We start from the raw sequence: 16,386 nt of genomic DNA on the forward strand, positions 1-16,386 counted from the left end.
CCTGGTTTCGATCTCTTTCACGCAAAAGGAGACTGCATTCAAAGACGCGCAGTCTGTGCGCTGCACCACCAGATATTAGTTCGCTGAATAAGTCAATTAGTTGTTGTCAAAATGCGTCGGTATTGTGTGGTTGTTGCGTTGCGAACAAGCATCGCTAAACATGTTTCAAAGTGTACATATCCGCTCAAGGTAACCAGTTGTTTCAGATCCCTTCGACCAAACTGTTCCCATGAAAACATAAGAAATGTAACTTAATGGATCAATATATAAATTACTTGAGTTGTAACTAATATCTGGTGGCGCAGCGCACAGACTGCGCGTCTTTGAATGCAGTCTCCTTTTGCGTGAAAGAGATCGTAACCAGGTCCGGCGATCTTTTTATTTTTATTTTTTCGAAAATGTATTTCTTCATACGTGGCTGTGATGCACTGCTCACTTATACAATCGTAATCGCCGAAATGGATATGAACGGTGGCTTGAAGATCTCCAGCAATATGTTTGTGAATGTGTGACGAATCTGGTGAGCGAGACAGAGCCCCGCTGCAGATGTGAAGAGAACACAACGCACGCGCAGGGAAACCAGTAGGTTTGAAAACCAGAAGGGGTGTAACACCGGCACCATCTGTCCGCTCCGCTTCCTGTTTCTCAGTGTGGGAATGCAAACATGCGCATTGATGACTTGAAGGAGTACAATGCAGCATCTCACGAAGCCTATCATGTATAGAACTAAGAGCCTCGAATACAGTGTTGCCTCCTAATATATTGATATATTTGATCATACTTTGTAAACAGTCAGAATCTGACGGCGTGTTGGAACGCTGCCACCAGAGGGCGCAGTTGTACAGAATAAGTAATGAGCTTTGTAGGACATTATAATGTGTTCATCATCATTTGCCAAATGCAAATTTGAAATGAAAATATTGCTTTTTATTGTGTTTGAATGTGTCTGTGTGCCTGTTTCCGCATGGTGGGTCACTGCGCAGCTGTGGACTGAATAGATAGTATGATTCAACGAACTTTCAGGGCCCCTTGAGGCACCCCCTTGGTTGTTCTTAATTAAGGACTCCTTTAGGCATCCCATTGGTTGTTCTTAATTAAGGACTCCTTTAGGCATCCCATTGGTTGTTCTTAATTAAGCGTCCTTTGAGGCATCCCATTGGTTGTTCTTAAGGGTCCCTTGAGCATCCCATTGGTTGTTCTTAAGGGTCCCTTGAGCATCCCATTGGTTGTTCTTAACCTTTTGAAAACCGCCCTATTTATGAGGTTTCTGCTCGAAATAACATTCCCAAACTAAAAAGCGTGTATATTTGCAACCACACAAGCTATTGGAATAAGGTTGGTGTTATAACAAAGGCAACCCGTGTGAGCTTTTGTTCAGATGAGTAAATATTCGTATATATGTCACTGGTTAAAAGTAAATAATGATGAAACACAGCAAAAATAGAAGTGCCAGGTTGGCCTAGAAAAAAAGCACGTTCAAGATGATTATGCGCTTTGGAAGGACCTTGTATAAGGGATTCTTTTCTCACCAGTGCTCATTTCTGTCTTTTAATAATGTTAAATGTGTACTGTTTTTTCTGTTATTGTGTGAATAAATAAATACAAAATAAAAATAACTTTTTCATAAGATGGTATACCTTAAAGAAAAGACATTTCCCCCTCATCTATTTATCAATCTAGATTGTTTTGGTGCGAGTTGCCTAGTTTTGGAGAAATCGGACAGATTTCTGGCTTCTCTCCAATATAATGGGACTATGTGGTATGTGGTTTATGGTGCTCAAAATGCTACAACAATATATTTGAGACCTTTTGTGAGCAATTGTATGGTTAAAGATACTGCTGTTGAGTTTTTAAAATGTTCTTTTTTTGGCTTTACTTATAACTTGTTATGTGTGAATTAAATGAACCATTAACATCTCCAATCAATTTCCTGTGGCTCACTGAATCAATTTAAGTTATGTAATCTCCATATTTTCTTTAATGAATGTTTGTAATTTTTTAAAATAAAGAAGACAATACATGTAGAAATTACATTTGTGGGCAATGGTCATTAAAAACAGACACGATTAAATGTGCATTACATTTTTTCAAATATTTGGTACAAAAATACCTTCACATTGTACAAAAGTCTGTGCAGCAGGAAAAATAACCACAAAGCACTTCAAACACTGCAGTAATAGAGTATCACCATAAGTCTTAATTTTTTTCTAAAACCTAAACATCAAAACTAAACTACGGGCGTGTTCCAAGAAAGTCTTCCTAAAAATGTTGTGTTGCAAAAAAATCATAAAACCTCTTGTCAACTGGTGCTTTATGAAAGGAACAGAACCACAATTCTCGAAGAACACAATCGTGCCCACACACACACACACAGCTTTATTTAGAAATTAGCAATTAATGTGATTTTATATTATTTTTCCTTCATTATCTGATGTAAAAATTCATAGAATTATAATGTTCCCTTGTGACATCATTCTGTTATGGATAGCTGGCAGGGAACAAGATCCCAACGGATACTGTTGGGATTGCCCGTGTACAGAGGAAGGAAGTTACTCTGCATTTTGCCCTCAGGGAAGTCACAAAAGAAAAACCCTTATTGCTGTGAAACTAAATCTGTGCAATGTTTTCACAAGATGTGAACCATTTCCATTGAGTTAGATAATCCTTTAAAAAAGAAAGTGAACGGAGAAGGTCCGATGCTTCTCTTCAGGTTGCATTTACTCAATGCCCCTCAGCTAAAGGCATTTCCAGTTTGCACAGATCACTCGTCTTTGTATAGACGTGCATCTCTCGAGCATTCAACATGCAGCATTACAGGTCTCTGCAACGGTTTCAGACTGTATGACATTACATCTCCTAAATTAAAGAAATAATACTCCGAGTAGTTTCCTTAAGGATACCCTCTGCATTTACACCACTCCCTTAATCAAGCGTGATGATGTGCGACTGAAGATGTACGACCTTCAAAGAGGCGCGACTATGCCGTTTAATAAATTGTGCAGAAGTCTGTCGCTTATTGCAGTGCATGTTAAAGTGTGTGCTAAACATTATCCACACACACCCTCTGCTGCCCTGGTTTGTTGTGTTAACTTAAGCCTGACGGGAACTATTCATCCTCTCCCGAGTCCTTTCTGTACAGCAAGACCGTTTGTGAGCAGCACGGCACGCTGAACCAATGGAAGACCATGTTCCAAGAACACAGCCTTTCTAGCAAACTATATATTTTGTTATTGGCTGCATATGACAAATGTGCCATGCGTCCCATTTCCCCTGTACTTGTATTTTTAAAAAGCAAACCAAATGCCAGCCCAGGTCAGACTTGAGCGAACATGTTAACGGTGTAGATTCACAGGCAAAAATGGTCATCGCCGGAGACCTTGCATATGGTTATCATTTTTAATAAAAGCAACATGGAGAACAGATCCATCCACTGACTCAAACACAGCTTCTGGCATAATTAACTACATTATGATATAACTTTTGTGCATCATGGCATGTTAGGGGAATTTGGCCTTTAAAAAAAACAACCTGCACTAGCTTGCTATGTGACATGTTCAGACAAACAATTTAATTTTAAAAAGTGTATGAAATGGTTATGTCTGCAACAAATGGAAACTGTCTGGAATTTTGTAGAACAATCAAATTAACAGCGTTCAGTCAACATGTCATGCAGAAGGACAACATTTTACAGCATTATGATTGTCCATCAAGTAGTTATGTGAAGAAGAAAGTCACGCATTACGTCATTCTGCACATCAATGTAACAATACTGTTCAGGAGTGAGACAAAGTGCTCTGTGTGCTTCCCATTTGCACAATAAAGGCGGACATTTGCATTAGTAGTCTGAGCTAAATCAGTTTGAACAGTCTCGATCATGTGGCTCTTTGTGTCAACGGCTCCATCCAGCCATCTAAACAGTTACTTGTTTTGGGGTTGAGGTAGCAATAAAAAAGTAATAAAATAGGAACATGTAGAACTTCGTGCCACCTTTCCTCCTTCAGAAAGGCACAGACATTTGGTTTAATCCACACATGTTTGTGTGCGTGCTTAGTGTGAAGAAACCTACACAAGTCTTCACACACACACTCAGACAACAGAGTGATTGTCTCTCTTCTTCAAAGTGTCTCCATCTGGGAGGTTCAGCAGAGCCAACCTCTGGTCCCTGGTCCTTCCTTCATGTGGGTCTGCATCTCCAGGTACAGCCACCAGGCCCAGGTCCTGCTCAGAGCTGCTGGGTGCCTCATCAGGGTAAATGACCAGGAAGCAGGCAGTTAGGAATCCAAGGAAGGCGCCTCCAGAGGCCACTGCAGGAATGACACGCACACTGCCAACTGCCTCCACCACAGCTCCAAGGGCCGAAGCAACCAGAATCTGGCTGATGTAGACCTGGAAAAGAAACGGAATAGAATGATTGAATATAATAGTATAGACTGTAATGACACTCATGCCTTCCATAGACTCTCACTACACACATTTGGAAAAGTACATCATGTTACTTTAGCTCTCACCCAAAACCACTGCGTCTCTGGATAAAACATGTTTTTAAAGAAGAACACGTCCTGTTTGGGTGTTGCTCGTTTCAAAAGCAAAATATTACTTGGTAGTCAGTTAAAGTTTAGAGCTGATGGGGGGGGAAAAAGTATAAAAGCTCACCTGGCAGGACAAGATAGCGCAATCAATACCAAAACCCCGTTGAGTGTTTGCTGGACTGTGGTGAACGTACTGAGGAGAGGAAGAGTAGAGAAGAGACGTCACATCAATCACAGATTGAAGTGGGTACGTTTTCATGATGTAGTGTTTAAGGCCTTTAGGTGAAGTTTAAACAATATTATGTTGACAAAGCCTACAGGTAAACACAATGTGTGCTTCATCTGAAAATGCCTCAAGTGAGGAGATACAGGACAAATATAATACGAGTGAACACTTAGTGACTGACTGTACGAGTCTAAATGTGGACACATTTGAGGGTTGAGTTAATTGCAAATCCTCTCGTCTCAATGACACCATCACAAACACTATAAAATATAAATGTTTTTTTATTGCATGCGTGCAAAGTACACGCTGCTCTCTGATGTTTTATCGTCAGGCTCGGAGAGTGTGCATGGATGTGTGTGTGCTCATACCTCTTTGATTTCATGGTACTGCCCGAGTAATGCGTAGGGACAGTAGGAGATACTCAAGGAGATGATGCCCATGCTACTGATCATGACCATGGTCACATACACGTTAGGGAAGATTGCCATGACAGCGGTTCCTAAGGTTTGAGAGATGGAAGCTGGTTAAATGAGTCACATGTCACTTCATTCTGCATACCCAGTCAGACAATGTGCAACAGCTTTCAAATCTGATGTAGTAGCCCCCCCCCTCTATTATTGTCTGCCGTTAATTGCATTGTGGCAACTGACCTATTGAGAATCCCAACGTTCCAACAATGTAGACAATCTTAATGCTCAGATCAAAGTTGTCCAGGTACTTCTGTAGGATTGCTTGGGTGGAGTGATGAAAAGAGGGCGAAAGATACATTGTAATTATTGGACGGCGTGTAGGTAAGCAGACTAGCAGATATCTTTAAAATACAGCAGTTCAGGGATTTAAATTTAAATGCAATGAAATGGACCAGTGTTGGTGTTTTACCAGAGCAGACAGCAGCAGTAGTGGCATAGACCACCAGGCCCCAGCAGCCCATCTGTACGCCTCTGTGATAGTTCAGCAGCTCTGTGGAATTGGATGGAGCCTGAAACAAAAGTGGAATATGTTCAGCAATGTAATAGTATACTTGAGTTGACAAATATACATTGTAGTGGTTATAATCGGCATAGAAGTCTGTTTGGCATGCAGGGTAGTGCTGAGGATTTTGCAAAAGACATTTTATGGAATTGTATTTTTACAACATTCTCATTTAATTGAAATTGAGTGACTTTAGTGGGCATCTGTACCAAAAACATATGTTGCTTAAGTGTGAAGAATATAATATGTAGGCCAGGCCATCTCTGCAGCATGACAATATTTCATTTAAAATAATATTTAGTTTCAAATATGTAGCCGTATTACAATTTTGGTAATATTTTGATTAATTGTGCCGAGTTTGTATATCTGTGTGAATACCATTTGGTCTCCATGCTACATAACATGAAGTCAATCTGTTTTTAAACAATGGGTGTGCGAGTGCGAGTGTGTGTTTACCGTGGGGTCTCCGTGGTAGATGACCTGCCCCATGAAGTCAGTGTAAAACACAGCTTCAGCTATAATGGAGAACCATGTGAGGAGGTGACACACACACAAAGTCCACAGCTGTCGTGGCATCTACCGAGGACAGAGGAGACACGAGGAATCAAGACGAGCAAGTAAACATGAAAAATAACTTCTACATAAACTGTTAGTTTAGTTTATTATTTCTGCAACGACAGACCTTAAAATGTTCTACATGAGATGCAGTGCAAGAGTAAAATATGAGGACAAAAAAACACATGCATTCTAAAGACATTTGCAATTTACCTTAAACATGGACAGCCAGAGCAGCCGGACAGTCGTGCCCTCGTCTGGTCCACGCTCGCTGCTGGAGCCCTCGGATGACAGACTGCTAGCTGACAACTGCAACTGCCGCCGGTCTGGATGCTGCTGGAGGTCACTCAGGTCATTCAGACTGCAGGAGGTGGTAATTGGCCGAGGGCTCCACAGGGATGTTTTTCGCAGTCGAAAGCGCCGAGACCCCACTCGTCCGCAGTAGGAGACAGTGAAGGAGGGCTAAAAAGAAAGAAAAGAACATAAACTTTCTCCTATTAGCAAAAAGAATTCATTTTAAACATGGAAATCGTACCTGTCTGTAGAAGATGTGTGGGTGTGGCCGTGGTGAGGTGTTGGAGAGGCGGCATGGCAACACGGTGGCGGCGTGGCCTTCCATGGCACTGCAGTCATCAGAAGATGACAAGGCAGCATCGGCACAATTGTCGGACTTGACATGCTGGGACATGAGACGGGCACAGACGTACATATTAAAAAGGCATAAAGAGAAACTCAAAACAGGGGACAAACACAGGGAAGAAGCTCCGTCTCTAAAGAGTTCCATATATTGCATATTGAAGTTAGGGGAAATTATCACACATAAAAGTATTTGTAACATTAACTTGATACCATTTGTTTCCGTTCCAACACAAAGCATACTTGCCTTCACAACAGCTGATTTCACACAGGTTTTCCAATGAGAGTCCTCTAAACCTGAAGTGATCTGAAGCAGAGAAGGAGGGCCGTTTGTTGGACCCCTGAGCACAGGCCTGTCTGGATTTGTATGCTCTAAAACCATCATACCATCAGAAAGGGCGGGTTGTGCTCCAGAAAGAGACGAGGACCCAATACTGTGGTTTGATGGCTTGAAAACATCTTCTAGCTCTCCGTCTGTCTCTGGTCGAAAGTGTTGAAAGTGTGGCAGGAAAAGTTGCATGTCTGGGTCGAGGTCAGAATCCAACTCGATTGTCGCAGCCGGCATAGCCAAGATTGAATCGCTTTTACTCCGCACGCGATCCACGACAAAGAAGTCCATTTCTCCTTCCTCAGAATCGGATTTGTTGTCCTCTCTGGAGGGGGCTCGAGCTGAAGCGTCCTCCTCTGCAATCGCATCAAGAAAATGTGGCGTGTGGCCAATGGGCCTGAGAGACAACTGGCTGGTGGACTCCCTGCCGGCCTTATCTTTAAGATGGCTGGAAGGAGCGAAAGGTTGCTCAGGGATACTGAACATGTGCAGCGTGACTGAGATAATGAAGATGAAGCCTGCAAACAAGAAGAGGACCTGTTCCTGGGATTTAAACGCTTGGCCTAGAGCTGTGTCGGTCCAGTCAAGACCACCCAGCATGTAGCCCACTGCGCCGCCGAGCCCTGGGGGGACAGGTATAGACACTGAGGGACAGGTATACACACCGAGGGTCAGGTATAGACACCGAGGGTCAGGTATACACACCGAGGGTCAGGTATAGACACTGAGGATCAGGTATACACACTGAGGGTCAGGTATACACACTGAGGGTCAGGTATACACACTGAGGGTCAGGTATACACACTGAGGGTCAGGTATACACACTGAGGGTCAGGTATACACACACTGAGGGTCAGGTATAGACACTGAGGATCAGGTATACACACTGAGGGTCAGGTATAGACACTGAGGATCAGGTATACACACTGAGGGTCAGGTATACACACACTGAGGGTCAGGTATAGACACTGAGGATCAGGTATACACACTGAGGGTCAGGTATAGACACTGAGGATCAGGTATAGACACTGAGGGTCAGGTATAGACACTGAGGATCAGGTATACACACTGAGGGTCAGGTATACACACTGAGGGTCAGGTATACACACTGAGGGTCAGGTATAGACACTGAGGATCAGGTATAGACACTGAGGGACAGGTATAGACAGAGGGTCAGGTATACACAGAGGGTCAGGTATAGACACTGAGGGACAGGTATAGACACTGAAGGTCAGGTATAGACACTGAGGGTCAGGTATACACACTGCGGGACAGGTATACACACTGAGGGTCAGGTATACACACTGAGGGTCAGGTATACACACTGCGGGACAGGTATACACACTGAAGGCCAGGTATAGACACTGAGGGTCAGGTATACACACTGAGGGACAGGTATACACACTGAGGGACAGGTATACACACTGAGGGACAGGTATACACACTGAGGGACAGGTATACACACTGAGGGACAGGTATAGACACTGAGGGTCAGGTATAGACACTAAGGGTCAGGTATAGACACTGAGGGACAGGTATACACACTGAGGGTCAGGTTGGTGGAAAAGTACAAGAAGCCTATCAATCTTCGCTCTGTGTGTAAAACATTTTTGAAACTCACATTAAGATAAATAATTGATACAATATATATATATGGACTACTTATATATGTGTGTTATAGAATAGCTGCTATTTATACAGGTCAATGTGGACCCTGTGTGTGTCCATTGATGCATGTCGTCTTACCAGCGGAGAATGCATGAATATTCAAGGCCATGTCTTGCTCGTCAGTGTCAGCAACATCAAGAAGGTAAGCTCGGATTGGTCCCTCAGAGGCATCAGCACTGAAGTCCAGCACCACCACACCCACGACCGTAAGGACGATGCCAATTGGCTGGCTGCTGGGAGTGTCGCCAACGGAAAGGCCTAACAGAACCCCACACAATGTACACAGATGGGGTTGAACAGTCACAGTACCGTGTTGATCTCCTTTGAAACATTCTACTCACCTATCTGTGACCCATTCAAGAACAGCGCCACACCCAGCAGCACACCGACACACAGGGCCAGAATGAATGGTCGTCTCCGGCCCCATGGCAGAGAGCAGCGGTCACTGGCCGAGCCGATCAAAGGTGTAAAGAGGAGGCCCAGGATAGGACTGAGGAACCAAGTTAAACTGTAATATTGCTCAGGAAGACCTAGAAAGTACAAACAAAATGATCCAAGACTTAAAAACAAGCCAATGTATACTATTCTTGGACGAGCTGACACCAGATTTCAGGAAAGTTTCAAAAGGAAACATTGCTTGACCTCACATGTGCCTCTGTCGTATTACATTTGACCCCACGGTTGGATAATAAGCGACATCACAGCAACATACTGGATTTGGCCAAATTGTCTGAGGTTTGACAAGATTATTCCCTTTGAAATCGTCATAGTATTTCTTAGACAATGACAGCTCAATGAAATATAAAGACATTGGACACTTAAACCAGAATGTAAATAGGAAACCACGTCACTTCAGCACAAAACATGCTCCGTCACATCTGATGGAGTTGGCCTTTAGGGTTCATCTTTCTGATAAGCGTGAATCATGTTGAGGTCTGTAAAACGTTCTCATCAAGTTTATTTTGACTTACTTGTTTCCCTATTTAAATCCTGTCTCTTAGATTACCGCACTGCTGATGGAAGAACTGACATATGAGCTCCAATGTCCTTCATGATTTACTCGTTTATGAGGCTTTATTTTGTCACACAGACATGGTACAAATCTCATCGCTAAGCCGACCTACTCGTGTTTTCCTCCACAACATTTCCCCCCCCCCCATGTTCTATTGTTTAAAAAAAGCCCAGCGCAGCACAGCTGAACAACCCACTAGTGCTCTTAAGCAGCTTCCTTTACCACTGGCTTTTAGGACACCCACAGAAATATGCACCACCATGAGATATCACTGGAATCAGTAACCACTCATCCCCATCTGTGCTGTAGCAAGTTCAGTATTAAATAAAAAAATATATACACTTTTATTAATCCCCAAGGGGAAATTAGTTCTCTGCATTTAACCCATCCTTAGTTATTAAGGAGCAGTGGGCTGCAGTGATGCGCCCCGGAAGCAACTGGGGGTTCAGTGCCTTGCTCAAGGACACTTCGACTTGCAACTAATGGGAGAGCGGGGATCGAACCCACAGCCTTGCGGTTGCAGGACGGCCCTCTTACCCCACTGAGCTACAGCCGCCCCACTGTTAATGTTGGGCGATATCTTTTTTGTATAATACAGATTTGGCCCAAATGTGACATTTATGACAGACAATGCACAACCGTCAGTCCTTGGTGATAATAAAAAACAACAATGATTTTCCACCCCTTATAAAGAAGTAAAAACATGATGTATTCAAATTCAGCGAGCTGGATGTGTGAGCCGACTGGTTCTCACAGGAACCGCACGTTACCCATGCTGCCTTGGTCTAATCCTGAATTCTCTCTCCCTTAAGTCAACAAAACGGATGATTTATTGCAGCTGGAAAAATGTTGCTTTCTGTCTGTTTTATTTGTGATTGCTACTCTCCCTCTCTCTTGTGAATGGGACAACAAGACTTGACTTGTACCCGAGTAGCACTGACCGTGTTTACATGCATTCGAATAACTGGCTTAGTGGGACTGAAATCGAATTATCCGTTTCATGTAAACACCTTTGTTCGACTGTGCGGTCCGACTACGATCCGATTAACACCCCTGGATAACGCGATTCGATCCGGTTGATAATTCGACTATGAATTGGATTAGGAACTGGACTTTGCGTTTTTGCGCATGCTTGAGATCCCGCCGCCCTCCTCCCTCCCTCCCATGTCGTGACCCGGAAGTCGATAATGTCACATGCAAGAATAGTAGAGGGATGTAGCTTCGCCTTGCTCTCTGTTCGCCATCTTTCTCGAAATGTTGATGTTGTGGTGAAGAGGTCAAGCGGAAATGGCTGTATCACCACGAGTTGTAATGAAAACAGCGCCACCTATCGTATCGGATATGACATGCTTTCGGCCAATGATTCGAATTCCTCACTGCCATGTATATTGGGATAACAGCAGATCCCCCAAAAGATAGCATAGTCCGACTAAAGCAAGATTCGAATTATACCATCATGTAAACGCACTGACTGAAGCGTGCAGTTTATCGGTGGGTCTCAGTTATCTTTGTCTCATACATGCACAGACAGATGTGAATGCACAAGAAGTAAGAAGAAAAAGTAGTAAGAAGAACATGCTCAGGCAAGTGATGGGATACACAATCCAGATGTTGGCTTCATATTATTATTATTTTATACGCTAGTTTGCAGCAATGCTGGAAAGAAGACTGCTAGATGTTTAGCATTGATGCAAACAGTGCAGCTTTCAAATAAATAAAATGTCTGCAAATGTTTAATAAGGGCAGAGATGTTTTGACAGCCACTGTGTTTTGAGTAACAAGAAGCAAAGCCAAAAAAACATCCTGCTAGAGTTCAATTGAGTACAGACACAGAACTTTGTCACACTTGTTCAGATTGGAGTACCGCCTTTCCTGTCAGTCAATGGATGTCTGTTGCATTTCATTAATACATTGTATTGTGTCACTCTCCAAACTCATATTCCACTCAAGTAAAATGCTCTGAAAAAGGGCCAACATTAAAGTTTTAAAAACCTAATCTTTCTTACAATACTGTGAAGAGGGAGCAAAACAGAGACTAAAATGTGCCGTGTTCGACATTCTTGTCATACGTAGCCTGGGGGAATGCCTTTGTTTCATTTCTGCTATGGTGGCAAACCTGCCATCTAATGTCATCGCCCCCGGTTGGCTCCTGCTGGGCAGACGGGTTACATGGCACAGTGGCGAAGACAGGGACCTCAATAGAGCCCGCCTGGCTAATGACAGTCAAACTCCACAGGGTTGGACACTGCGGGTCAGACAAATTCCTGACACTCACCAGGTGAACACTGCCACAGAGATATCAATAAGAAAGCCGACTGGGTAAACAGAATGCGCCGCGGTTGTTATGTAAAGGTTGTTTTGCTAATGTCCCATACCCATCACAGCCATGTGCAAAGCATTGTGCTGGCAACACTCAAAAGGGGAAATTCCAATGCGGCCATTATTGCTGAATTTTCACACGTGGATATCTATGAGACGTCACGAGAACATCCGTTTAAGAGAGAGAAGAATAAGAGTGCGTCCGTCTGTATGGGACTCCTTACCTATCTGCAGCAGCACTGGCGTCACCAGGGCGGTCTCCATGGCGTAGCAGAACTCACGTCCAAACATCACCGCCCCGTGCATTACCCAGCGATGCAGAGGGACCTGCATGCCCCTGCCCTCGCCTTCCAGTTCCTTCTCGCTCTCTTCGGTTTTTTCCTTGGACTTCCTCCTCTTCACAAGGCCAGAGGCCTGCCTCTGCTCTGCTTCTCCTCCCATTAGTCTGCCAATGGGGTGATTTGTGTTTGGTGGTTTGCTTATACTAGTGTAGAACACTTAAGCGACCATGTCCAAGATATGTACGCAGACATGTTATGATACGACGATACAACGTGTAATGTTCAGGGATTTGATCACTCGCTGTGTAAGAGAAGCTTAAAATATCCAGAAAAACTCATTACAGAGCATCTCTACTGGTCAGCACATTGTGGATTCAAACAATTGAGGAGGAATGGAACATAAATGAGATTACTATGACGAAAAATGATGCGGTAAAATATATATTCCACATATTCGATCACGTGGCTATCGTGTTGACTTGTCGCCAGGTGTACAGCTCAGGAGCTCAGCGGCGGAGCGGCCGTGTGCCTCGCTGTTGTAGATTCTACATTCAGGAAGAGAACAGACGTTCTGTGTAGCTCCGGAGGTATGTAGAGGGGAGGATCACAGAGGAGCAGAGATGGGGGGAGGCGATATGCGTGTTGTGGGATCCAGTAACTCGGTTTGTGGTAAACTGTGTGAAGGGTTGGATTATGTCTGTGAATGTGTTCACTCAGTGGGTGTTGGAGGTTGAGTGCATGCAGTTTGGGGATTGTGTCAGGTTACAGTGTTGCTCAGCAGAAGTCTGCGTGCATGTAAGCTCACTTCCTGGCACCTTGGGTACAAAGCATGTGGAAACTTCTTGGCAAAGACCCACCGAGCGACACAGCAACCTGCAGAGAAACAAACACTGGTTAGATAGAAAGCGAAAGCTATCATATTACACAGGGTCCCATTGCCTTGATGGTAACAACTTCTTCTTTCTTTTTATGTGTTCAGAATTTAGATACCTACAGATAAGAGTGACGGATCACTTCCCCCCCCCCCCTCTCTCCCCCCCAGGGCATCAAAGGCCAAGTACTAGAAAGCTCCAGTGTGTTAAGCGGTTTCAGTTGGGTCACAAGATGGGAAACAAAAGTCCTCTTGGCTTCAGCAAAAGGCGGCCCTGTCCTAATGAAGAACAACTAGCAATCAGTTAGGACTCAACGCAGAGGTGCACGTTCTAATACACAGAACTAACGGACAGTCTATACGCGGTGTTATGATCCATTATACATCATAAAACAATACAGGGACATTAGATGAAGGAAACCCCTGTTACCACTCAGCACTTAATTGTTCACATTTCAGGGGTATTGTTAATCCTCTCTCATTTTTACTAAATCGCTTTCAATCTGTTTCAGGTATTCCTAAACAGAAGTTAGCTCACGCATAAATTCATGTTTAAAGCAAATAAACATTGTTAAAACGCGTCCCACGTTGCGGTGGTTTTACAGAGAGCGACCGTAACAGTGAGAAGCGCGTGTACGTACGCACGCACGACGCGCGCGCGCGCTGAGACTTACCTGAGTGGAGGTGAACGTGTGCGCGCCCCGCAGCAACGCACGGTGTCCGGTGTTGGACGCGTGTAGCTCGGGGGCAGCTCTGCTAATGGTCACACCACTTACCTGAGCCACCTATACCGAGCTCTCCTGGCTGACGTCATCAAGAACTAACGTTCCGCATCACTCGTTGTTGTGTTGCGCGCGACGACAAACGCACGTGGCTACCGCTAGAGATGTCACTCTGGACACATTGGTGTTGACTGTGCACCGACTGCCGGTGGACGTGGGCTAACTTTACCGCGGGGAGCTAGGCTGGCTAATGCGTGACGTCGCTGAGAGCGGCACGTGGAGGCAGAAAGATGTCACATACCGACGGGTTTAGTCCGCGGAGGCGACGTCAGGAAGCGGCTCCGCCTTGTGCACACGGCGGGGTTGGAGTCGCTGTCGGCTACTAGCAAGGTGGCTAAGCGAGTGACCACTTGGTGCGCCACACTCATCCACCTCACGGGTTTCCACAGTAACAAAGCGAGGCGCGGCCGTCACACGACGCACATCGCGTCATCAAGCGCCTCTCCTCGGTGCAGTCGGGGAGTCACGGTGATGGTGTTTCACCCCCACCGCGCAGTGTCCTGTCTCCCAGTTGGGCTGGTTTATTTATACAGGTGAGAACTACTTGTTCAACCTCCGAATGACAACCAGTTGGTTTGAGAACACGTTTTGAGAAATGTGTGGTGGAAATTAATCTTGTTAACGTCCTTGTGAGAAATAACCGTGATCATGAAACTCCCAAATGTCATTGAGTGTTTCACATATGATATATGCACATTATGTCCACCGTCCCATCCTGATGGGATGGTCGGTGCATGTGGTGAGATCAGGGTGACGCTCCAGCTCCAGCGCGTCAGACATCAGATACATGTGATAAGACACTTGGGTTCTGGTGAGTTTGGGTGAGTTTCTGAGTTTGAGGTCAGAACGAGCCGTCTCTCGTGCACACAATGTTCAGAGTGGTCCGTTTGTAATGAAAGTACAACAGGAGTCAGCAAACATCAGACACACATTACCACAAATATCCGGTGAACATGTCCAGGACCGTCCTGTTCCGCTATGCCATGTGCTGTTATATATATAAAGTCTGATATATTTATCACATCTACACACACTTACTGTTTTGCAAATACATTTTTTTTGGAGAAATGTACCAAAGCGACTGAGCAAAAGTGTAATATCAACAGTGATCAAATTTACACATAGTAATATAGTATTTTTTTACTAGTTTGAAAGAAGCATTATCTTTCAAATAATAATAATTAAACATGTATCTTCTTATTTTTTCAAACCTCGTTTAATACATATACATTGAAGACTTTGGAGAATGTTTTCATATTTTAATATTATAAACAGACAGAATTATTTGCAGACCCAGACAGAGGTGGCTGCACTACAACTCTTTTGCATTGATGACCCAATCACTAGAACTTAATCCCATCAATCTGATCATTAAAATAAGTAAAATAACTATTTTCCTGAAGTACCAGAAAAGTACCAGCTCAGGTCATGAGGCAAAGACTAGCCCCCTTGATTTCCCCCCATCATTTCTCATTTATACATTTTCTCTGCAAAGAAAGGTTCAGCTGATTGTTGATTAAACAAAATTACTAACATAACATAATAAAATACTTTGTAATAATACAATTACAGACCAAACATTCACATTGTCGCTGCTTTCAGTCGCCCACGCAATTTCTATTTGAGTGAAAACATTGTATTTGGTGTCTTCCTGTAATGGTCCTTGAAAGGCAGTGCAATGTCGCCCTCTAGTGCCAAAAAGAGGTTATACTTGTGACGCGGTCACCGTGCAATACACGTATCACGTATCAATAAGTGTCCATGGCTAAACATTTACAGATGTCTGTTTTACATCGTGATGCAGTGATATAATGGTGAATTCCCTCCTGTTCTCAACCAGGCATTGCAGTAGGAAGTTGATCAAAGTATTTTTGAGTGCATGTTCCCCTATAAACAAAAATGGAATAGTGCCAAGAAGGAATCAGTGTCAGTAATATCTCCTTTTTGTGAATACCGGTCCTGAATGCCCTTGAGTATCCTTGAATGTCCTGGCCAATTACTAGACATGCTGTGGCAATTGTGCTCACTCTCTCAGCCAGGTGATTTATTTAGAGAATACATTTATATGAAATAAAGCAATTTGGGTTAACTGGGCAATTTGGACACTTTAGGAAAAACATGTCACTACTATTATACATCAAACATTTTTTGTTTTCAAATTAATGGCTTTTTGTCACTATGGTTTAAGTAATAATAGAAAAGTCAGC

The 16,386-nt window shown here is 43.7% G+C and overlaps 1 protein-coding gene across 2 annotated transcripts; it reads right to left on the minus strand.

The window, feature by feature from the left end:
- Positions 1-3,382: 3,382 nt before the first annotated feature.
- LOC130213262 (solute carrier family 45 member 4-like) lies at positions 3,383-14,523 on the minus strand. 2 transcript variants are annotated; one of them, XM_056444760.1, is made up of 14 exons: positions 14,421-14,523; positions 13,332-13,399; positions 12,470-12,690; positions 9,256-9,444; positions 8,993-9,172; positions 7,166-7,869; positions 6,818-6,961; positions 6,496-6,744; positions 6,184-6,303; positions 5,635-5,734; positions 5,406-5,486; positions 5,124-5,254; positions 4,654-4,722; positions 3,383-4,386 (listed from the first exon to the last, which is right to left on the minus strand). In XM_056444760.1, the coding sequence occupies exons 2-14, from the start codon at positions 13,355-13,357 to the stop codon at positions 4,087-4,089; spliced, it is 2,514 nt and encodes an 837-aa protein (XP_056300735.1). In that variant the 5' UTR covers positions 13,358-13,399; positions 14,421-14,523; the 3' UTR covers positions 3,383-4,086. The 2 variants fall into 2 exon arrangements, with proteins under 2 accessions (XP_056300735.1, XP_056300736.1); XM_056444761.1 differs by having other exon boundaries at positions 14,072-14,523.
- Positions 14,524-16,386: the final 1,863 nt, after the last annotated feature.

Source organism: Pseudoliparis swirei, chromosome 22 (assembly GCF_029220125.1).
Source record: "Pseudoliparis swirei isolate HS2019 ecotype Mariana Trench chromosome 22, NWPU_hadal_v1, whole genome shotgun sequence".
Classification (NCBI taxonomy): Eukaryota; Metazoa; Chordata; class Actinopteri; order Perciformes; family Liparidae; genus Pseudoliparis; species Pseudoliparis swirei.